Source organism: Rhinatrema bivittatum, chromosome 4, assembly GCF_901001135.1.
Source record: "Rhinatrema bivittatum chromosome 4, aRhiBiv1.1, whole genome shotgun sequence".
Classification (NCBI taxonomy): domain Eukaryota; kingdom Metazoa; phylum Chordata; class Amphibia; order Gymnophiona; family Rhinatrematidae; genus Rhinatrema; species Rhinatrema bivittatum.
Window position 1 is genome coordinate 152,091,898 of NC_042618.1, and position 25,448 is coordinate 152,117,345.

Here is a 25,448-nt window from a genome sequence, read left to right on the forward strand (position 1 = left end):
CCAAATCGCTACAAAATACTATTCTCTATTGGAAAACCTGCTTCACCCACATTAACAACCTCCTCTCAAAGCTCAACTTATTACTCAACGCCGACAAGACAGAGCTCCTACTAATCACACAAGATGGCAACATACCGCTAAATAACCCTCAACTTCCAATGTCCCCTTCATTCTCACCCAAGGTCAGAAACCTCGGGGTAATCATGGATAGCCAAATGACCCTCACAGGCTTCATCAACAACACCGTAAAGGAGTGCTACTTTAAACTCCAAGTTCTAAAAAGGTTAAGACCCCTCCTCCATTTCTGTGATTTCAGATCAGTCTTACAATCTATCATATTCTCTAAAATTGACTATTGCAATGCAATTCTGCACGGCTTGCCAGACATCTCACTCAAGCCCCTACAGTTGCTTCAGAATGCAACTGCAAGGATTCTCACAAAATCCAACAAGAGGGACCATATTACTCCTATTTTAAAGAAATTACATTGGCTCCCAATTAAGTTTAGAATCCTTCACAAATTGTTAACAGTCACTCACAAGGCCATACACAACATCACTCCTCTGGATCTTACAATACCATTACAACTTCACGCCTCCGCCCATCCTCTAAGACTAGCCCAGAGAGGCACACTTCAAGCACCTATCATCAAGTCCGCCTTCAGAAAAAGAGCTCTGTCTGCTGCGGGTCCCAAACAATGGAATCTACTCCCTCCTGATCTAAGGCTGGAACAATGTCCTCTCTCTTTCAAAAAAAGACTTAAGACTTTGTTATTTGAACAAGCTTTCTCATAACCACTCCTTTCTGCCATGGTCTTAGTCCGCACTGTTTGGTTTCCTCTCCCTTATGAGGTTCCTCAGAGTCCTCCTCAAATAAGTTCCCGGCTTTCACCCAAGCATGATCACCCTTTGATCCCTCACCTGCTTTCACCCAAATTACTATGTTTCCTATTTTTCACCTATTTTTCATCAGGTTTTTTTCTATCTTGTTAAATGTAAGACTTGCTGGCACTCTCCAAATCCCCTCACTTAAAATTGGGCACCTTACCACTACCAGGGTTAGAGCCTTCTCTATTGCGGGCCCCACACTTTGGAATTCCCTCCCCGTCAACCTCCGCCTAGAACCATCCCTGAGCCACTTCAAAAAAGGAATCAAAACATGGCTCTTTAGACAGGCATACCCCAACTCCTCTCAATCCTAATTTTGTCCTACGAACCACCTCAGCTCACGCTCAGCCTTTATACCACCCCTTCCTGCTTCCTTCCCTTGCACTCCTAGCCCCCCATTACCCCTCCCTCTCACCCCCTAGCAACCCCTCCCTCAAAGTACCCGTGCCTTCCTGTACCCCTCTTCACTCTACCCCACCCGCCCCTCTCCCCCTGCTCCCTCCCTCCTTTCTCCCCCCCCCACTAGCTTTTAACTATACATATGTGCACTTGCCTCCTCATACTGTAAATAAGCCCTCATATGCTAATTTCTCAAGTGTACATGCCTCGTTTAATTTGTTTATAAGTTCTTTTGCATATTTAACCCTAACTTGAATGCAAAAAAGTTGTAATTCTGCTGTTGACTCTCTTCCTTTGTATTTTGCATATTACCCAGTTAGCCCCTCCCTTGTTCATTGTAATTTCCCTTCTCAGTTACTTGTAAACCGACATGATGTGTCCTACGAATGCCGGTATAAAAAAGTGTTAAATAAATAAATAAATAAGACAAGACTTTGTCACGGTTGTTTTTTTGCAAGTTAGAATGTAAACCGAAGTGGTAATTAATCCTGTTAATTGAACCTCGGTATATAAAAGTTATAAATAAATAAATAAAATAAATAAATACTGTATTACTGTGAGAGAAAAAGAATTAGGGTCAGCACAGAGGGGGGAGATAAGTGGTTTGCTCACAAACAGACAATACATAGGTGGCAGAGATGGGGTTTGATTTTGAGTTGCCAGGTTTTACTGCTGAAATCCTTACCTAGAGGATTAGTTCATTTATAAACTAAACGGTGAGCCATACTCAGTTTATCTTTATATACTGTTTTTTTTTAATGATTTCTGTTTTTGATGTAAGTCTTGGAAGAATGTAGAGTAAGACTTTTTTTTTTTTTTTTAAATTGAAATTGTTGAGAGGGAAGGGTCTTTTCGTTTGTACTCTTAGCTATCTTTCGGGCCGATTCAGTAAAATCTGCAGGGGAGCGGGCGAATGCCCGCTCTCCCAGCACGCGCACAGGTCACTCGCCTGTGCCCGCGTTTCTGTATTTAAATGAGGCCCGGCGGTAGAAACAGGCAAAAGGAGGCGCTAGGGACACTAGCGCGTCCCTAGCGCCTCCTTTTGGCCTGGAGCGGCGGCTGTCAGCGGGTTTGACAGCCGACGCTCAATTTTGCCGGCGTCTGTTCTCGAGCCCGCTGACAGCCACGGGCTTGGAAACCGGACGCCGGCAAAATTGAGCGTCCGGTTTTCGACCCGACAGCCGCGGGCTGACTTCACATTTTTTTTCTCTTTTTACTTTTTTTACCCTTCGGGACCTCCGACTTAATATCGCCATGATATTAAGTCGGAGGGTGCACAGAAAAGCAGTTTTTACTGCTTTTCTGTGCACTTTCCCGGTGCCCAAAGAAATTAGCGCCTACCTTTGGGTAGGCGCTAATTTCTGAAAGCAAAATGTGCGGCTTGACTGCACATTTTGTTTTCTGAATCGCGTGGGAATACCTAATAGGGCCATCAACATGCATTTGCATGTTGAGGGCGCTATTAGGTTCGGCGGGTTGGACGCGCGTTTTCGGCCCCTTACTGAATAAGGGGTAAGGGAAAACGCGCGTCCAATGGTGGGTTAACAGTGCGCTCCGTCGGAGTGCACTGTACTGTATCGGCTTGTTTATTTGCCAGTCCCAGGTTCCTTCTTTACATGTTTTTTTGAAGTACCTTCAGAAAGGCACAATGCCTGTAGTCACGTCAAGGATGGATAGCCAGGCACAGAATATGACAGATGAGAAAAGAAATATTACTCTGTCACAGTTGAGTAATTAAGACAATGGCAGTGCGGCCAACTGACTGGAGCCTAAAAATAGTTAAAACTGGCAAAATAGTTCTTAAAAGCCAGAAGTTATACACGTGTGAGTAGCAGAAAAGGGGCAGAATTTAGGGCATAGGCCTTCTGGGGCGGAGCCACCTGTTATGTGTATAACTTTGTGTTTTAAGGTCGAGGCTGCAGCATGTGGCGGCTTGTTAGCCGTGTAAATTTACTGTTGCTCCTGAGAAGCAAATCTACAGATCTCGAGCTTTGTGGCCCCTTTGTGCCGCCCCACTGTGCTGCTCCCTCCCGCTGCTGCTAGCACCTCTCCCCTCCTCCGAACCGCCGACCCCCCCCCCCCCCCTTAGCCCCCCTAACACTGCTCCCCCTGAGGCGTCCACGGCCAGCAGCCCCATAGATGCCCTTCCGAGCCACCACCCCTCGTGAATAAAACACTACCCACCCTCCACCAGCACAGCCCCTCCAGCACTGCTTCACCTGACTCAAAGCCCTACACACCAAGGCCAGCGATCCCGGCCATCCCCCCCCCACATACACACCATGCACACCCACCTCAACTTACCGCCCCCCCCCCCCCCAATGCAACTGCCTCCCTCGCACTAGACATTTCACCCCATCACACCCCAGACGCCTCAACCCAATCCCCACCACCTGCAACATCCCCCTCACCACCCTATCAATAATATCTCTGCTACTCATCACTGCACAATCTATCTCCAAAAAAATCCCCATCCTTCACGACCTCCTAACAGACAATTACCCAGACATCTTATGCATCACTGAAACATGGCTCAAAAAATCAGACACAGCCCTAATCAACCAACTGCCACATGCAACATACAACAACATCTCCCTACCCAGACCAAAAAAAAAAAGGGGGTGGCCTTCTCCTCATAGCACTTAAAAAGCTCAACCTCACATGCATCCCTATTACCCCCCCCCCCCCGCCCTAGAAATAGGCCTATTTAAATCCAAAAACCTCCAAATCCTATTACTATATGCCCCTCCCAATTGCCTAGGTCAAAACCTCTCCACCCTTATCGAAACCATCTCCTCACAAATTAGCATGGACCTACCAGCCATAATATTAGGAGATTTCACCCTCCACATGGACTCCTCCCCCCTACAACCTCAATGCAAACTTCTCGACACCATGAACGCGATGGACTTCAAGCAAATCATTCACTCCCCGACGCAAAAATCAGGACACACCCTTGACCTGATTTTCATCAACAGCAAAATCTCAACATCCAACAGACTACTTACCACCACCAGCATTCCCTGGTCCGACCACAAACTCATTGAGACCTCACTACACTTCAAAACCTACCACCCCACTCCAAGCGACTGCAAAGAAATACATCAGCTGCCCTAACCACCCTAGACCTCAAAGATCCAAACACCGCCATCAATTCCTGGATCGACATCAATGCAGAAATCGCCAAAACCAAATGCCCCATCATATCCAAAGTAATCCCCAACAGCAACTCCTATAAAACTCCATGGTACACCCCTGAACTGAAAAACACCAAAAGACTCCTCTGTCAAGCTGAAAAAATCTGGAGAAGACATCCACCTCACCTCGACAGATACAGAACACTCCTCTACATTTACAGAACTGACACCGACAAAGCCAAGCGTGAATTCTACGGAAAAAAAATTCATCAACACCAACACAACCCCAGAGCACTTTTTGAATTTGTCGCCAAACTGACGCAACCCAACCACCTCGCCCCATCTTCAGATAGCAGTGCAAAGACCTGCGAGGAACTTGCCCGTTTCTTCTCTGATAAAATCAGCAAACTCATAACTCCCAACCTCCACCTGAAAGAAGAAACACCAACCCCACCCAGCGAAACACCATCCACCTGGTCCAACTTCGAGCCCATCGCCTCAACCGAAGTAAAGAAGATCATCCAGAAAATCAACCCAGCATCTCACCCCATCGACCCAATCCCAGTCAAGACTCTCAAACTCATTCCTGATATTATCGCCAAACCTATTGCAGACATAATAAACACCTTACTTGAACAAGGCATCTTCCCAGAAGCCCTGAAATGCGCCATAATCAAACCCATCCTCAAAAAACCACATCTCAACCCCTCCGACCTCTCCAACTACAGACCTATCTCAAATCTCTCCTTCATATCCAAGATCATCGAGAAACACGTGAACCTCCAACTATCTAATCACCTAGAAAATCAAAACATCCTGTACCCCACCCAACATGGCTTCAGAAAATCCCTCGGCACCGAGACCCTCCTCTTATCGCTCACAGACACAGCCCTGAGAGGCATCGACGCCGGTCACTCTTACCTTCTCATCCTACTGGACATCTCTGCCGCCTTCGACACCGTAAACCATGACATACTTGTGACACGACTGATGGAGATCGGCCTAAGCGAAAACACCCTCAACTGGTTTTGATCATACCTATCCAACAGATCCTACAAAGTTTGCCTCAACAACTGCGAATCAGACCAATTCCCACTCCCCCACGGAGTCCCACAAGGATCATCCCTCTCATCCACCCTATTCAATATATATATGCTCCCGCTCTGTAAATTCCTCTCTAGCCTGGACCTCGTATTCTACAGCTATGCAGATGACGTCCAGATTCTTCTCCCCATCAAAGAAAGCTTAACCAACACCATCGCACTCTGGGACTCCCTCTCCATCCAAATAAAGAACCTCCTCACGCAGATATCCCTTACCCTCAACCACAACAAAACTGAAATCCTACACATATCAAACAAACCCTCAACCAAAACCAGCAAAGACATCACCTCCAGTCAACCATACACCTCTCTCACCAATGAGGTTAGAGATCTCGGCATCGCCCTTGACTCAGATCTCAACATGAAAAAACACATCAACATGACAATCAAAGAGGGCTTCTACAAACTACAAGTCCTCAAAAAATTCAAACCACTTCTATTCCACCATGATTACCGCACAGTACTACAATCCCTCATACTATCCAAGTTGGACTACTGTAACTCCCTCCTCTTCGGACTGCCTGCCTCCACCACAAAAGCTCTCCAGCTGCTGCAAAACGCAGCAGCCAGATCTCTCTCAAACACCAACCGTTCCTCACACATCACTCCAATCCTAAAAGAACTACACTGGCTCCCCATATCACACAGATCACAATACAAAATTCTCACCCTACTTCACAAAACCATCAACAACCAAAAAATCAATTGGACCAAAGACCCTCCCCAACTACACCACAGCCAGAAAAACCTGCGATCCCAAAACACAAGCCTGCTTATCATACCCCACACAAAACTAGCGCACCTTACCTCCACCAGACAACGCACCTTCTCTGTAGCTGGCCCCACCCTCTGGAACAAGCTACCCTCCCAACTCAGACTGGAACCCTCCATCCAATCATTCAAAAAGCAATTGAAAACATGGCTATTCCATAAAGCCTACCAACACGCAACCTAATCCCCCCCATCACCTTTCCCTCCCCCCCCAATCCCTCTCAGCACCCTCACTAAAATACCTTAACCTCCTAGTTAAATCAGGAACATGCCACTCTGCATATTTTGTATCTTTGATTCTCTGTTGCATATATTGTATATACTGCCTCCGATATTGAGACATCCTACCCCAGTTCTAAAACCGAAATTACAATAACCATCATTTAATATCTATCGTTACACTTGTTAAATGTTTCACCCACCAAGGTTTATTGCTAGACGTTTTAATGTTCCCAATTAAAGTTAGTTACAATGTATAAATAGTATGACCTCCAGTCATACTATTCCAACTGATATAATGTGAACCAATGTGATGTACGCCAACGAATGTTGGTACATAAAAGCAAATAAATAAATACACAACAGGGTGAGGTGTCCATGTCAACTGTGGGGTGTACAGGATGAAGAGCCAAAGGGCCTAGATGACCTCAAGATTGACTGGACAAGCTAGTGGACTAATTTCAAAAACTGGGAATATCCCTCATGCAAGCATGTTTTAAAATCAGCTAGCAATATGCTCGTTAAAGTCAGCAAAGTCCTATAGGTGATACTCATAGTAGGTTTGCTCAAGTAACCACTTAAAAATATCAGCATACTTACGGTAGACCTATTTTAAATCATATGCGTGCAAGTGCGTGCATGATTTTAAAATCAAGCGTTATCTCTGCTCACAGGCCTATACACACATGATTGGTCGCACACGCACTCATTTTAAAATTAGCCTGTTCTTGTATATATTGCAGCCCCAGTATATGAAAATTTATCCTATGCATATTTGTTGTGGATATCCTGGAAACCCTGACTGGCTGTGAGGTCACCAGGACAGATTTGGGGAGCCCTGACTAAGGTCCTTTCCTTGGGCAATAAAACTAATACCTGAAGATGAAAGTTTGCTTTATGACCGTTTTTTGGGACCTTGAATAAATTATATAACTATCCTGTGCTCAACCTTATAATGTATATTTTGTATGTATCTCTCTATATGAACAACCTTATTAATATAAAATAAATGTTTTGACATAAAGCAATGTAGTTGAGGTCACACCCAAACTGTCTCCTGCAATCTGTTTAAGCTAATGAGACATGTAACAAATGCAGTTTGCATTGTACATGATGGAATTGAGGAGTAACCTAATAGAGTAGTGGGCTGCAACCCAGGGAAACTAGGGTTCAGATTCCACTGTTGCTACTTATGATCTTGGGCAAGTCACTTTACCCTCCATTGCCTAAGATGCAAACTTATAGGGTCATGTTTCAAATTGTGTTATGGCGTTTTTGCATACGTTAATGCATTTTTGCATGCGAAAAACACCTTAATGAACGCGATAAGCACCATAATGCATGGTGCGATGCAAATTTTTAAAAGAGAAGGGACTGGGGAGGAGTCTGGGGCGGGATTTCCGAAAAAGTGGGCTGGCTTTGCAAAGCCATAATGCACAGTTCTAACGCCGAAAATAACTGCACCTTTTTCAATTGTGTTAAGCTATGCGATGATATGAGTTATGCCCATAACACAATTTGTGACTTTTTTGCAAATTCTGTTTTGGGCATTTTTAGGCTGGGAGAGGAACAAAGATGGGAGAAGAGAGAGAGAGAGCACCCTGGGGTGGCGGCATAGTAAACAGCTATTTATGCTACAATAGGAGGCCCACCTAGTAAGTCGAGGTGAGGTTTAGGTAGTAGTGTAGGGGTTAGGGGCCATTTTTACATGCAGAGTGAGAAGTACGAACAGAACAGTACACTCTTGTGAAGATTTGATGTCCTTCGGAGTGAGGAAACTCACACAAAGATGAGATTTGAACAATATTCTCTTAACCTTGCTTGATGTTACCCAGTTAGAGAGTCTATCAAGCTACATTGTACAAATCTCATCTATGTGTGAGTTTCCTCACTCCGAAGGACATTAAATCTTCACAAGAGTGTACTGTTCTGTTAGTATGTCTCACTCTGCATGTAAAAATGGCCCCTAACCCCTACACTACTACCTAAATCTCACCTCAATTTACTAGGTGAGCCTCCTACAGAGATATAAATAGCTTACTACTACAAGGGCCTTGAGATAGTGTCTCTCTCTCTCTCTCTCCCTCCCCCCGCAGTGGTGAAATGATCACTTTGCAGCTAAGCACTTATGTAGCACACATTGTGATATTTAGGAATTAACATAAAACATGCCCCTTTTTCTACCACATGTGAAATTTACAGCAATTTGATAAATCCAGCTAATAGATTGTAAGCTCTCCGGGGATAGGGAAATACCTGCAGTACCTGAATGTAATCCTCTTTGAAATGCTGAAAAGTGGAATATATATAAAAATAAATGATCCTGTTTAAGACACTGAAAGTGGTGGTAATGCACAATAAAATCCTTTGTGTATTCTGAATTGCTTTCAGAAAATTGTCTCCCTTTGCTGCAGGGTAGGATCTGGGACAAAAAGTACCAGCTGGAGTATCTGGGAGTATCTTATTTAGTTGTTTATTTATTTAACAGCTTTTATATACCGACATTAAAGTACACATCATATCGGTTTACATAATAACAAAAGGTGGAAAGTACAAATAACAGGGGATGGGGGGGGGGGGGGTGGACAACCGATAGGCAAGAGGTAGGAGGCTCCATAACAGCGAACCTGACAAACTAAAATATGGGAGAGAAAGGGGATACATGGAACATAGCCCCCAAAAAATGGGTTCCCATTCAAGTGCTCTTGAATCTCCCTTGTACTTGGCATGGGAGCGGGAGGGTATACCGAGGTGAGAGACTCTTTAATATGTATCTCTTGTAACTTTTAACTGGTTTCTTAACAGTCGTCCAGCAGTGGCACTCGTTCGCAAGTTGATTGCGGTACTGGAATCTATAGAGCGCCTTCCTCTTCACTTATATGATACACCGGGTTCCACCTACAATCTGCAGGTAAAAGTGCTGGTTCAAGTAGTAAAAGCTGCATTTGAGTTGTTGCATATATTGAGCTTCTTATCTAATATTAGCTATTCATTGTTGGAATTGCACCTTTATAGGGTACTTCTGCACGGCCCCCGATGTTTTCTCCACAAAATTTTTTTGTTAATGCATTAGGCCTTCCTGGCAAGTACTGGTGACAAGAGGGGACCCTCTCCGCTTCAGGAGCCTAGCGGTCCACCGTGTAAGATCCCTAGAAGGGAGGAAACACTGGTGGCGATGTGGATTCGTCGGGTACAGGGCCCGGGGCTGCGGCCCGCTCCCCGAGAGCCCTCTTCAGACGACTCAGACCAAGGGGAAGGGCCGGTGGCCCCACTCCCTCCCGTAGATGACACGGACATTGGTGCTACGTCGGACCAGGTCACTCCGGTGGAGGTCGACGATCCGAAGGTGGTCCGTTTATTTCTGAAAGATGAACTGGCGCCCTTGATTTCCCATGTCTTAGCAGAACTGGGCATTGTGGACCCTCCTGCTGATCCAAGCCCCGTCACGGTGGATCCGGTCTTGGCGGGCTTGTGCGGTCCTGCGCGAACCTTTGCTCTGCATGACATGTTGAGGCAGATGATCGTCTAGGAGTGGAATTCCCCGGAAACAGGACTCAAGGTTAGCCGGGCTATGAACAAGTTGTATCCTTTGCTTGAGGACATGTTGGAACTGCTGCGGAGTCCCAAAGTGGATGCATCAGTCTCCGCAATTACTAAGAGGACGACTATTCCGGTAGCGGGGGCTGCGGCTTTGAAAGATTTGCAGGATCGCAAATTGGAAGGTTACCTCAAGAGGATCTTTGAGGTTTCTGCCCTGGGCATTCGAGCTGCGGTCTGCAGCAGCTACATGTTCCGGGCGAGCCTGCGCTGGGTACAGCAGTTGCAGAGTGCCAAAGATCTTGAGCCGGCGGAGGCAAAGCAAGCTGAGCGTTTGGAGGCCGTGGTCACGTATGGGTCAGTCACCCTTTACGACCTCCTCCGCATGTCCTCGCAAACTATGGTCCGCTGTGTCAGCCTGGAGGCTCCTATAGCTGCGAAATTTTTCTGTGGACGTATCTTCTAAGGCTCAGTTAGGAGCTCTTCCTTTTCAGGGCAGACTCCTATTTGGAGAAGGCCTGGAGCAGCTGATCAAGAATTTGGGCGACAATAAGGTCCACAAGCTGCCAGAGGATAGGCCGAAATGCTAGAAGACCTTCTTCCCCAAACGCTCTCGCTTTTGGGGGCAGAGGCGTTTTCATCAGAGCTGGAATCAGAATGCGGGTAGCAGGCAGACCTCGGCGAGGTTCCAGTCTTGGGCCCCAACTTACCGTGGATGGTGCACACTCCGTAGATCCTGTGATAGGGGGAAGGCTATCTCTTTTTCTCCAGGAGTGGGCCCATATCACGTCAGACCAGTGGGTTCTCAGTGTAATAGAACATGCTTATGCGTTAGAATTTGCTCGCCCACTCCGAAGCCTTTTTCTGGTGTCCCCTTGCGGTTCCCAGCAAAGGTGTTGGCGGAACGGGGAAAGGGACGTTATTCCATTTATTTTGTCGTCCCCAAGAAAGAAGGAACTTTTCGGCCCGTCCTGGATTTAAAGAAGGTCAATGTAGCCCTCAAGTTACCCCGTTTCCGCATGGAGACACTCCAAACTGTCATCGCGGCTGTGCGAAAGGGCGAATACTTGGCCTGAGAGAATCCTATCTTCACATCGGCATCCAACGGGATCACCAGAAGTTCCTTAGATTTATGATCCTAGGACAGCATTTCCAATTTTGTGCCCTACCATTTGGCCTTGCCACAGCTCCGTGGACATTCACCAAGGTAATGGTGGTGGTGGCGGCATCCCTGAGGAAGGAGGGAGTGCTGGTGGACTTCTCCTTCAAGAACTTATCCAAACCTTTTTTGAACCCAGCTACACTAACTGCACTAACCATATCCTCTGGCAACAAATTCCAGAGCTTTATTGTGTTCAGCTTGGAGAAGAGACGGCTGAGGAGGGATATGATAGAGGTCTTTAAGATCATGAGAGGTCTTGAATGAGTAGATGTGACTCGGTTATTTACACTTTCGAATAATAGAAGGACTAGGGGGCATTCCATGAAGTTAGCAAATAGCACATTTAAGACTAATCGGAGAAAATTCTTTTTCACTCAACGCACAATAAAGATCTGGAATTTGTTGCCAGAGGATGTGGTTAGTGCAGTTAGTGTAGCTGGGTTCAAAAAAGGTTTGGATAAGTTCTTGGAGGAGAAGTCCATTAATGGCTATTAATCAATTATACTTGGGGAATAGCCACTGCTATTAATTGCATCAGTAGCATGGGTTTTTCTTAGTGTTTGGGTACTTGCCAGGTTCTTGTGGCCTGGTTTGGCCTCTGTTGGAAACAGGATGCTGGGCTTGATGGACCCTTGATCTGACCCAGCATGGCAATTTCTTATGTTCTTATGAGAGTCCCCTCGAACTGGTCTAGGATCTCTAATCTTTTCTGAAGAGTGGTATAGGCTTGTCCTATTTGTTTTAAGGCTGATTTTTGGTCTGTTTTCAAAGTTCTGTGTTTTCACACTCTGCTCATTTGGGGGATAAAAATTAAGTTAATTCATGAGTGATTTCTCTACAAAGTGGTTTCTGCTTGGGTATGAGTAAATACTGAGGAGCAGCAGGTGACTCACCAAGTTAAGAGAGGGCGTGCTCGAAGTTTTTCTCTGTCTCCATCTGCTGGAAGGGAGGCAAAACCCAGCAGTCTGGACTGATCTGTGGTACTTAAGGAACGAAAATTAGCAGGTAAGAACCAATTTTCCTTTCTTGCTATTTTTTGAGAATCATTTTGCTTTGCTGGTTGAGCAAATGGGCACAGGGAAAAGATACAAAGGAAAAGGAGAAACAAGTCTGCAGATGAGGATGCCTACAAGTTTTGCTTTAGCTTCACTTATAGTTGACACAAACTCCAGTCATTGAGGACCATCAATGGGTCTGGTTTCAGGACATCTATAATGATTCTTCATGAGATATTTGAACACACTTGTTCTATGTGCCAGATTACTTTACATATTTTGATTATCATGAAAACCAGGCCCTGTTGGGATGCCCTTGAAGACTGGATTTGGGAACCATCAATTTAAATAATGGAACTGAATGAAGAAATAAATGTGGGGAATAGGATTTCTTCTATTCCTTCTTGCTTCCTAACAGGACCATAGTACTTGGTGTGTTTGGGATCAGTAACTGTAAGATCTATGGGATATGTTGATGTTGTTACATATCAGGTTTGGCTATCTGTTCAGGATATTGACAAGATTTATCTGAATACATGGGCTGTAGTTTATTATTAATTTATATATTTTAGTTATTCTGAACACCAGGCATGTTTGTGACTCCAGTATCTGAGTATTGACACTCCTACTGTAAACAGTGGTATAAAATTAGGTTGAGAATGTTTGGTTAGAATAATATTTTATTCACTTCTACTGAGCAGAAGAGTTTCGACAAAGTAATGACCATGCCTTTTACTTTGCTTTCTTTAAGTTTCACTATACAATATTTTGTTTCATGAAAGTGAAAATTTACCAATATGTACTTGGTATTTAATGAAAAGTTGATATACACTATATTCTTTTCTCCTGTAGATATTAACGAGAAGGCTAAGGTTTCGGTTGGAACGCGCTTCTGGGGAGACATCGTTGATCGATCGAACAGGCAGAATGTTAAAAATGGAGCCTTTAGCAACAGTTGAATCATTGGAACAATATCTCCTTAAAATGGTGAGGGATACTCAATCGAAGCAGTGAGACTTGACGTGGTATGCTAGGAAATTACACAATCCTTAGAATCATACTTCATAGAGACACCCTTCAAAGCTATTTACAGTTTTGTAACCATCTCCTCTCTCATCCAAGTGTCTCATGGCAACAACAGCAGTGCATTTTTAACCCTTATTTATGCATTTTAAAATATTTGATAGAACATATTTAATCTTCTAGGCAACCTTTTAAATGTAACATGAGAAAATATTTCTATATCCTGTAGGAGACATGTCTTAACATTCAGGATGCTATGAGGATTTTGGAAAAGCAGAGCTTTTCTGTTTCAGAATCTTCAGGAAGCATGATTTTGGCAATAAGAGAGGTTACTACTGATCTTACACAATTAGGTAATAGAAAATTGAGAGCAAAACAAAAGGAAAGCCCCCTATAAAATAATGCATTGACATTTGCAGACAAAAAAGGTATTTTCAAAGCCTAGTTTTGTACTTCACAATTGTACAGTCCAAACCATATCTTTGTGTGTTCAGGGTTTTTAAAATGAAAATGTCTGTATGGGTGTCAACGTGACATTACAAAGTAGAGGTGCAGAGGCTACCAGATATCTAGTAAAGAGAGGGACAGTTTTAAGAAGTATGGTGCTAGCTGACTTGACCAGCAGATTTGTTACCTTATAGCTTATTTGTTCATGATTTTCCCTCTATGCTCAGCTGCTTAAGTGCAAACTTGATCAGTTATTGTTCTATGCTATGATGTCAGAAGGCAGAATGGGGCAACTATTAGCTATAGAGTAGGGCTAGCAAATTCTTGTGATCCCACAGCTGGTCAGGTTATCAGAATATCTTTTGAAGTGAAGCCGGGTATAAATATAAATATGCATAAAATAAATTTGCATGTCCTAGATCTCCCGTATATGCATGCATATTCGTTGTAGATAACTGAAAACTTGACAGACTTGGGAAGCCCTGTTATAGAAGCACCTTGTCATATATGTGGTAATGGTCACATGAAGATTTTTGACCAATATTAATAATGTAAGCTGTTGATTAGCAAAATAAATGAATTCATTCTGATGACAGAATTGAGCTATGCCTCATGTCATCACTGAGAAATACTTTTGAAAATTGTGCACCCTTTTCTCAAGTTGTCTGTGGTCTTTAACAACAGGTTCATATTACCAGCCATTAATTTTTTTTTTTGTAAAGCAACTTTCTAATATTGTGAACAAAACCAAATATATGAAATACCTGTAATTAGGTATTTGATGCCTCTGATATTTTCAAATAACTTTAATGTTGGTCTTGTGACTTTTGCTATCAGTAGCACCTCTTGTTGCTATATGTAATATTATTACTTATGCAATTTTTATTCCGTTGGTCCCTGGACTGTGGATGGTATACTTTTAGGTGAACTGAATGATAGTTATGTGGGATCTGGGAGGCCCTGGACTGTAGAAAGGCACACAAACAAAAGAATAAATTAAAATGGGAATTGCTTCTCTTCTCTTCAGGTGGCAAAGCAGTGGTATGATTTTGACAGAGCATCGTTTGTTTTTGTACGAAAGCTACGTGAAGGGCAGACATTTGTTTTCAGACACCAGCATGACTTTGATGAAAATGGAATTATTTACTGGATTGGAACGAATGCAAAGTAAGAGTGCACCTTGCTCTTCATTACAGTCACAAGTGGGGGCTGAGCAAGCTGAGGCAGAACAGAGAAATGTGCATGAGAAATTCAGCCTACCATGCTTTAGTTTAGCAGCTGTGCGCCAGCTGGAATGAGAGCTACCACATGACATATGTATGGCTTCTGTTTCAAATTTTACTTTTGTGAGAATGAAGTGAAGTTAACCACAAAAGTTCTTGTATAATGTCTTTACGAGTACAGTCTATTGTTCACTGTAGGTAAAAAAAAAAAAAAAAAGAAAAAGAATAATGTATTGCTATTGCTGCTGTGCTCATAAGAGCCTAAGATTTACCATACTGGGTCAGACCAAAGGTCCATCAAGCCCAGTATCCTGTTTCAAACAATAACCAATCCAGATCACAAGTACCTTGCAGGATCTCAAAAGTTAAATAGATTCCATGCTGCTTATCCCATGGATAAGCTGTGAATTTCCTCAAGTCCACCTTAATATTGGTTTATGGATGTTTCCTCCAGGAACCTGTCCAAGCTTTTTTTAGACCCAGCTACACTAACACATTTTGCCACATCCTCTGGCAATGAATTCCAGAGCTTAATTATGTATTGAGTAAAACAATATTTTCTCCTTTTTATTGTAATAGGGACATTGCATGTTCCCTAGTTTTTGTTCTTCTTGAAAGAGTAAACAACTGATTATTCAGAGTTGTTAATTCACAAGAGGATTGTGAGAAATTGCATAAGGACACTGCAAGACTGGGAACACAAATGGCAGATGACATTTAATGTGGACAAATGCAAAATGAAGCACATAGGGAAGAGCAACCTAAATTAAAATTACACAATGCAAGGTTTCATTTTAGGAGCCACCATTCAGGGAAAGGATCTAGGCATCATTGTAGAGAATATTTTAAAATCCTCTGCTCAGTGTGCAGCAGCAGCCAAGAAAGCAAATAGAATACTAGGAATTATTAGGAAAGGAATGGAGAATAAAACAGAAAATATCATAATGCCTCTGTATCGCTCCATGGTGTGACCTCATCTTGAGTAGTATGTGCAATTCTGGTTACTGCAAGCGCATGTTATAAAATCGGGGGTCGGCGCGTGCAAGGGGGTGCACAATTGTGCACCCTGTGCGTGCCGACGCCCTCGGTCTTCACCTGTTCCCTCCCAGGCTGCTACGATTTCAGAGCGGCCTGGGAGGGAACTTCCTAACCCCCTAACCTAACCTCCCTTCCCCTAACCCTCCCGCCCCCTAGCCCTATCCTAACCCCCCCCCCCCCCCGACCTTTATATTACCTCTTGCGCCTGCTGGCAGCCTGCCGGCACGTGATCCTCCAACACAACGGCAAATGGCTGCTGTGCCGGAAGCCTCTGCCCCGCCCCACCCTTTTTACAAAGCCCTGGGACATACGGGTGTCCAGGGCTTTATGCGCGTCGCCGGGCATTTCTAAAAATAGCCCCGGTAAGTGTAACCCCACCTACACGCGTAAATCTTATGGATTTACGCGCTTAGGCTTTTGAAAATCTGCCCCAAAATATAACAGTTTATATCTGGCATATATTAACAAAATCTGGTATTTGTTAGTGTAATGTATGAGATATTGTGCTGAATGTGCATTCATGAATCTGGGATGTATTCTTAGATCTGCCTCTTTTATAGCCTAATGTGCAGTTAAACCTCGAATATTAATGATAAATCTTGGCATGCTTTTATGGAATATTCCCCATTTAATTTCCTTGTTTATTTCAAGGAGTTGTGATCTGTGCATTTTGCTTTTATTTCAGAACGGCATATGAGTGGGTAAATCCAGCAGCCTATGGATTGGTAGTGGTCACCTCTTCGGAAGGGAGAAATCTACCTTATGGACGTTTGGAGGATATCCTTAGCAGAGACAGTTCGGCTCTGAACTGTCACACAAATGATGACAAGAATGCCTGGTTTGCCATAGATCTTGGGCTTTGGGTAATCCCATCTGCGTACACCTTGCGTCACGCTCGTGGCTATGGAAGATCTGCTCTCAGAAACTGGGTTTTCCAGGTGTCCAAGGACGGGCAGAACTGGACTACTTTGTATACCCATGTTGATGACTGCAGTCTCAATGAGCCTGGGTATGTAGAATAATGTCTTCTAAAATAGGCTTTTGTAACTAAAACTTGCAGAGCTGCAGTAGAAAATGAAACATTTAGGCTATTTTCGCTTTTGGCCCGTCAAGTTCCTCCTGCCTTTTTTTTTTTTAATTTTTTGGGAGGTTCCAGCTCAATTGGCACCAGCTTCTGTTGAGCTAAAGCACCATTTCCTAGCATGTAGCCAGATGGACTCAGGACCAATGGGTTTATGCTGTTCTGCCAGCAGATGGAGACAGAGTCAGGTTTCAAAGCTGACATCACCCTAAATACGCTCCTGCGGTGACCTCAGTCCTTCAGTATTTCTCCAACTCCAGCAGATGCGGACATGCTTTCCCTATGGGGATTGCTGTACCTTTTGGAAGAATAAATTATACTTTTAAATGGAGAAAAGATTGAGCCCCGCTCTCCTGTGGTGATACTTAAAGGTCCCTCCCCATCTGCTGGCAGGGGAGCATAAACCTACACTAAGGAGAACAAAATTATCAAGTAAGTAATTTCTCCATGAGCCTTCATTTATAACTACCTGGTTATAACCCCCTGCTCTCCCAGTTTATATCCCTTCCCAACTCACTTAGCCCTATCATTACAGCAACAGTTCTCGGCCATGGGTCATGCACCCCAGGGCTCCTCCCAGAACCCTGCAATCTTGGGCCCTAAATCTGACCACACTAGATGTTGCTGTTCAGTAATGACTGGATCTCCCTCCCCAGGGGCTCCACAATGCTGCCTCTATTGCATCCTTTGTCTTGACTGGCCTGGAGAGCAGAGTCCTAACTCGGGAATTGAACCCAGGTCCTCTCTACATGGCAGTGCCGGCACTGCCACTGAGCCTGTTGGCCAGCCAGGTTGTTTTTCTTAAATGTTTTAATTTAAACCTCTTTTGAGTGTCCCCAGTTTCCCTCAGTTGATGTGCTTTACATTTTGGAATGTTGGGTTGTGAAACTTCAGGGCAGTCCCTAGCCCTTCCTTAATCTTTGTCTTAACAGTGTGTTCTGAGTTGGCTGTACTGCCCATATATTATGTTTTGGTCAGCAGTGAACCCAGCAGGCATATTCAGCCCTGTCTTGTGAGCAGCTTGTAGTGCAGATGCAGGTTTTCACTGGCTCCTTCCTTCTAGCTCAAACCTTAGCAATTTTAAAACTATTAGATTGTCCGAAACAGTAGCTATCCTGTTACTTCTGTTTTGGTCTTATTCCTAGTACTTCTTTCTTTTGTTGTCTTAGTATATTTTATTTCTGCTTTTAATTTACAGAATAAAAGGTGCTTACCTTTTAATATGCACATTCCCTCTTTTTAAAAATCTCCTCCTCCTGAATCCAAGGTTCTGCTGTCCTTTAGAGAGGAGGGCAGGGAATTGGATCCCCTGGCAGCCCTTTATCCTTATTTGGACTAGAGCAAGCAGAGCATCGCAGGGCTTCCCCTGCAGCCCTTTTTAATGTTTTTTTTTATTTTTTTTAAACTCTGAGGAATGTGAGCCAGAGGGAGGCTGTGGTTGGCCGGCTGGCTGTGGGGCTCACTTATGTTTTTAAAAGGATCATTCGGGGAGGGTGTGGGGGAAGAGTAGGGGACCTGCGGGACATCATTTTTTTTTAAAAAGGAGAAGCAGGAGGGTGGAAGGAAGGGAATGGGGACTCGTAGGGCTCACTTATTGCTTTATTTATTTATTTAGTTTTTGGAGGAGCATAAAGAGGGAGGGAGGATGTTGACCCATGCCTAAATTTGTCCAGCCAGGTTATGTGGTTAGTGCTGGAAATCAGTGCTAGCTACCTAATTTTCTAATCTCACTTTAACAGCACCCCCAGACCTGCCCAGAATGTTTTTGGTTCAAATTAGGAACCTACTGAAATTGAGGGAGATAAATGGACAGCCTAACTGGCAAAATGTTTCGAAAGGTTTGATCTAGCAAGCTAAGTCCTTACTTAGCCAGCTAGATCCCTTTGAAAATTGACCTCAAAGCATATAGCTGGTTAAGTAGTGTTGGAAAATAATTAAAAAAAAAAAAAAAACTAAAAAAATGAGCAGGCCTTCTAGCCCAATTCTGCAACCCTGCACTCCAGTGAAACAAATGTCGACCCTTTGTAGCCTCTCCTTGGAGTCCCCTAAAATTGTTAATTTTTTTTTTTTTTGTTATGGGCCTATAGGTCCAAAAAGCCTCCCTCTCCACTCTCCCCCTCCCCCTGAAATTGCTGAATTGATATTAATAGTTGGCCCCTCTAGAACCTACCTCCTCCCCCGTAAAGCCTCTGGGAGCAAGAACAAATGTCCAGTTCCTGGAACATTCAGCAATATTTTGTCAGCAAAGTTGGTAAAGTAAGCTACTAACGTTGCTGTCAAAGCAGTACTCTGACAGCAATGCTGGTACCTTGCAGTGCTAGAGGTGCTTGAGAGTTACAGGTAAGCTTTACGGGAGGTGTAGGGGGGCTTCTGGAGGGAGAGAAGGATGGAGAGGGTCTGCTATTAATTCAGTTTAGCAGTTTTGATAAAGGGAGGAGGGAAGCTTTTTGGACCTAGAGGCCTATTTCATTTTGGAACAATTTTAGGGACTTAAGAGCAGAGAGGACCAGCTGGATAAAATGTATCCAAGTACGTGCCGATGATTTTCAAAACATGGCATTTAGCTAGATAACTCAAACGTTGTTAGATTACAGTGAAAGAGGCTGTCTCTTATTGCTGAATGCATTTATTTTATATTACAGCAGTGACATCACACTGTTTTGCATATCGTTGTCATTGGAAAATTGGGGCACACAGACATCCCTGTCTGCTCTGCTACTAGCACAGAATAGATGCTCCTAGCTGTCATAGTGAACCCATTTTAGAGTAATACTTATGGATCATCCTGTCCAGTCTGGGAGTACTTTCTCATGGCTTGGCAGTAAACCATTCTTGACTTTAGAGCATTAGAATTCCCTCTTAGGAGGTAATTGTACTGCAATGATATGCTGCTATTCGAAAGATAAACTTGCAATGATATGCTGCTATTCGAAAGATAAACTCCTGACATGCTATCTCCATTGTAGCTCACCTCTGGAATATTTATTTGTCTTTCATTGAACTGCAAGGTGGTTAAAGCAGTTTGACTGTTTCCCTTGTTCCATATATAAACAGGACAAAAATACTTCCTTGTTTAATTAAAACTAATTTTTCACCCAAATCTGAAGGTCCACAGCAACATGGCCCTTGGATCCTCCAAAAGATGAGAAACAAGGATGGAGGCATATCAGGATAAAGCAAATGGGAAAGAATGCAAGTGGACAAACACACTACCTCTCCCTATCTGGGTTTGAACTTTATGGCACTGTAAATGGAGTATGTGAAGATCAGCTAGGTAAGGCTACAGAGAAATCTATCTTCTAATTGTCTTCAGTATGGTATGACTTGTGTGCATAGGCTGTTAAAGAGCAAAACATTTGCTTTTAATAAAAAGTTACCTTAATAGGGAGGCAAAGGCCTGCAGGTAATGATTCTGTTGCATAGGAATAATTGAGTGTTCATGTTTTCCATATAAAATGTTTGTAGAATCCTTGTATGGAAACAAGTTAGACACACAAGCAAAATTATACAAATCACTTGTAAAGCTTTCCCATGTCAAAGTAAAACTTTTCATGTTTGTCTTCCACTGACTGTTTAGTTTTCAGAATACACTCATCTTTCTCTGTTTTTGCCTTGATATCTTATTTATTTAGGTTTGTATGACCAAAAGAACAATAGTTAGTATAGCGGTGTTTAAAAAAGGATTGGATAAGTTCTTGGAGGAGAAGTCCATTACCTGCTATTAAGTTCACTTAGAGAATAGCCACTGCAATTAGCAATGGTAACATGGAATAGACTTAGTTTTTGGGTACTTGCCAGGTTCTTATGGCCTGGATTGGCCACTGTTGGAAACAGGATGCTGGGCTTGATGGACACCTGCCAGTATGGCATTTTCTTATGTTCTTATGTTCTAACTGCAACAAAAAAGACAGAGGGCCAAGAGACCAAAAACTATATTAAAATTGATGATAATGTGGTATTATAATGGAACAGAACTTTTTCTTAGCTGCTGACAGCTTTTTTGCTTGTTTCTTGTGGACTCATCCATTGTTGGGATCAGTGTATAGTGATTGTTGTCTCTCGATTGTCAGAGACCAACAGAATTGCTGATCTTAATGTACAATTTGATTTCTACATTCACAGCTCTGTTTAACTTAGTAATTTTAGAGTATATTTAACAGACCCAAAAAGAAATGGAATTGGCAGAAGTTTGAAACTTGTGAGCTGTAGCACCAATCAAGGCTTACTGTCCATTTGCACATCTTTCATATACATATCTAGTATGCCTGAAATTCAGATAATCTCCTCCTTTCCTGAAGTCACAGTGGAGAAAACTACCCGTCTACTCTCGTCCTTCAAACTCAATACTTGTTCCTCTGACTTTCTTCCTACCCACTTCCTCAGCTCTGTATTCACTGCAGTCATCCATCTGTCACATCCTCAATTTATCATTCTCCACTGCTACTGTTCCTGCTGCCTTCAGACATGCTGTGATTATACCTCTCCTTAAAAAATCTTCATTGGATCCCACCTGTCCTAACAACTGTTGCCGTACCTCCTTCCTCCCTTTTGCCTCCAAACTATTTAAAACAAGCTGTTTACTGCCAATGTCTTGACTTTTTTGCATCTCAAACCATACTTAATCCACTTCAGACTGATTTTTGCCTGCTTCATTCAACTGAAACAGCCCTTGTCCAAGTATCAAATGACCTGTTTATGGCTAAAGCCAAATGCCTTTACTCGATCCTTGATCTATCTGTGGATTTTGACTCTGTCTCCTTTGGATTTCGGGAGTCTGTCCTGCCTTGGTTCTCTTCTTACTTCTCCCATTGCACTTTTAGTGTTTCCTTTGGCACATCCTCCTCTACTACCATACCACTATCAATTGGTGTACCTCAGGGTTCTGTCCTGGGCCCTCTTCTTTTATCCCGATATTCTAATTTCCTTGGTGCTCTGATTTCCTCTCATGGCTTTTAATATAATTTTTATGCCAATGACTCCCATATTTACCTCTCTACACCAGAAATGTCATCAGAAATCCAGTCCCAGATCTCTGCCTGCTTGTCTGACATTGCTGCCTGGATGTCCCACCATCACCTTAAACTCAGCATGGCTAAGACTGAGTTCCTTATCTTCTCCTCCTCTAAGCTGACCTCCCCTTTTCCTCTTTTCTCTGTGAATAACACGGTGTGGGAACTAGCAGTGATTTCCACAGGCCTGGAGACAAACAAGACTGACTCTTGCCTTCTTAAAACAGTAACTCTTTATTATAACTTCACACATGCACAATAGTAGACCATCTTCTCCTCAGACAGGGCACTCTCTTTACTTACAGAGCATTGCTTTGTCTCAGCTCAGGGTTTGGACAGTATACAAGAGCTGCCTTCCTCCCAGAGACCTGGCTTGGTCTGGTTATCCCCAGCAGGATCCCAGCTCTTATTCCCAGTCTCTGGCTATGCCCTCTGAGCCCCACCTGCCCTACAGGATCCCACTCATAGAGCATACTTCCCTTAAGACTTTTAAGGTGGACCAGGCATGTAGCCTGGTCTTGCACAGGTATATAGGGGAACACCAGGGGTGCTGCCTCACATACCCATCCCCTCAGCTTGGACCTGTAGGGACAAGCATCCCTACTCCCTCCTGGATCCCATCCAGGAGAGTCCAAGACCAAGTCCAAGTCCCCTTCTCTTAGGGTTACCTTCGACCACGTCACAACCACCCCCCGTGTGCTGTTTGCACAGTGTACATCCCCACCTTTAAGTTCTTTGCTGGCTCCGGGTTCGAATTCCATCCCGATGGAGCTATATGGACCAACTGGAGAACCACCAGTGCTGGTTCCTCTTTCACCAGCTGCACCTGCTTCTTGGCTTCTGGTATTAAGCCCCTCCTTGGCTCCTCTATATCCTCCATTGCTTGAGTCTCCACAATGCCATCCTCTGGGCTGTCCATGGACTCTTCCTCCAGGTTCTCTGCAGTGCCACCTCCTGGGCTCTCCACAGTCATCTCTTCTGTACACTTTGGCTACTTGCCCATGCTGATCACTTGCTCCTCCGCAGTCTCACTCGCTGGGGTCTCAGCAGTGCTTCCCTCAGGGCTCGTCATGGCATCTCTTGCTTCCCTTTTCATGCCCCCTCTCTCTCTCTGGGCTTCTCATGGGAGGTGGTTTGAGGCTCCTGGTGGCACCCCACAGGATCTTTATCCAGACCCCCTCTAGCAACAACTTCCAATTTCTTGCTACTTCCTCCTCTTGGGCAGTCTGTGTTGCTCTTCTCGGGGCTCTCTGTGACCATTCTCTCAGGATTCTTCACAGCCCCCTTCTCTTGAGCTTCTCACAGGAGCTATTCCTGGACTCCGGTAGTGTTTGGGCACCCTATAATCTTCACCAGGACTCCCTGTAGCGCCAATCTCCGGCCTTGCTTCTGTTAGGCTAGGAGTTTCTCTCAGCTCACTCAATAGCCTAGCATTCTCTCTGGCAACTTGCTTCCGGTCCTCCTCCCACTGGGTCATCTTTGCTGAAATGTCTTGTAGTTGAACGACCAGAATCTGTCATTCTGTAGTGCCCCCTCCTGGACCCTCTGCATTGCCACTTTTTGACAAGACTGTGAGGTCCCACTCCACATAGATGTTGATAATGGCCCAGGTCTGCTGACTTCTTGCCAGGCTTTCTTGTAATCTTTTATCTTTCTCCTGGAGAGTCTGGATCAAGGCCTCCCTCATATTCTGACTGCTGCATTCTGGTGCTGCCGTACCCTGGCTACTCCATTCCAGGTTTTCTTTCTGGCTGCAGATCTAACACTGCAGAGTAGCTTGCTTCCTTCTACAGGGACACAACCTGCCCCTACACACAGCATTCTTAGCCAACTCTAGCAGCTTACCAGGGCCACACCCTCTCAGCAAAGCCCTGCTGCACCGGTGTTTTTTCACTCTTCAAGGCAAAAAGTAAAAAGGCCTGCTTGACCAGTGACAACTCGCTCACTGTTAAATCCCTGTCTTTCTCACAGCAGGGCTTCTCCCTTTAGCTAGTTCAGCCCTAAAATTTCCTGGCTGTCCCTGCAACCAGGCCTGGTCCTGCACAAGTACATAGGGGAACACTAGAGGCACTACCTCACAGATGGTCATCCTCCCAGTGCCTTCAGCCTATAACCTAGGAGTCATCATTGACTCCTCTCTCTCCTTTTCTACACACATCCAAAATTCTGCTAAAACATGCCATTTCTTTCTATATAATACCAAAATCTGTCCTTTTCTCTCTGAAAATGCTACCAGAACCCTTATCCAGCCTCTCATCTTCCTCTGCTTAGACTATTGCAACCTGCTCCTCATAGGTCTCTCAGTGACCCATCTGTCTGCACTATAATCCATCCTAAATTCAGCCGCGCAACTTATCTTTCTCCAGAGTTGCTACACTCATATACCCCCTCTTCTGAAGTCACTGCATTGGCTCCCTCTCCATTTCTGCATACGGTTCAAGTTCCTCTTGTTCACCTACAAGTGCCTTTGTTCTGCAGCTTTTCACTACTTCTCCTCTTATCTCTCTCTACATCCCTCCTTGTGCACTCTGCCCATCAGGCAAGTAACTCTTTTCTGTGCCCTTCTCTATTGCTAATTTCCAACTCTGTACTTTCTACCTGGCTGCGCTATGTATTTGGTATAGACTTCCTGAGCTGGTGCGTCATGCTCTCGCTCTCATCTTGTTTAAACGCCATCTAAAAATCCATCTTTTAGAGTCTGCTTTTAAATCTTAAGCCTGTTTGTTCGCCTTCAGCCTAATTTTAACAATTGTCTGTTGACCTGTATATTTGTCTTGATTAGATTATAAGCTCCGTTGAACAGAGAATGCCTCTTGAATGGTGGAGTTTGTACAACGCTGTGTACGTTGAATAGTGCTATAGAAATGTTTAGTAGTAGTACATTGCTCATAACTATTGAAGCTAGAAGAACATTTCAAACAGTGATAACTTACAGATTTAAATCTATAAGTCAGTTATTTGTTTGCATGCTGGGTGAAAATGTTGAGGGCTACTTATTTATTTATTAAGATCTTATCTTCTGCAACTTTTCCTTGCACTTGGCATTCGTGCGGCTACCTGTTGAAGTACTTATCTGTTAGTTTACCTCAGACCTGTGTGACTAAAGGAAAGTGTATCTTGTTGGCATGCAGTGTTTTGTTGACATTACTAAGGTTTGTTTCTAAATACAAGTGAAAACAAGAGTAAAGAAGATAAAGTTAGACTAAGTAACAAAGAGGCAGAAGAGCAAACAATGAGACAGATGGAGAAAAGGTTATCATGGTAGAACAGTGAACAAGAGAAGGAGTTAATAGACATACAGCAAGAAAGGTTTCACAAACATAAAGGTAAAACAAGTGGAAAAACAAACACACTTTACATCACTTGAAAAGAGAGCATGGAGGCTTTTAAAAGATCCAGAAGAAAAGGGAAGGCAGC

The 25,448-nt window shown here is 43.8% G+C and overlaps 1 protein-coding gene across 1 annotated transcript in view; it reads left to right on the top strand.

Annotated features, from left to right (window-relative positions):
• Positions 1-25,448, top strand: part of HECTD1 (HECT domain E3 ubiquitin protein ligase 1) — a 345,856-nt gene that overhangs the window by 192,769 nt on the left and 127,639 nt on the right. Inside the window, 5 exon segments of the mRNA XM_029598986.1 lie at positions 9,322-9,427; positions 13,063-13,197; positions 14,708-14,847; positions 16,627-16,950; positions 20,130-20,296. Coding sequence (XP_029454846.1) covers positions 9,322-9,427; positions 13,063-13,197; positions 14,708-14,847; positions 16,627-16,950; positions 20,130-20,296 — 872 coding nt within the window.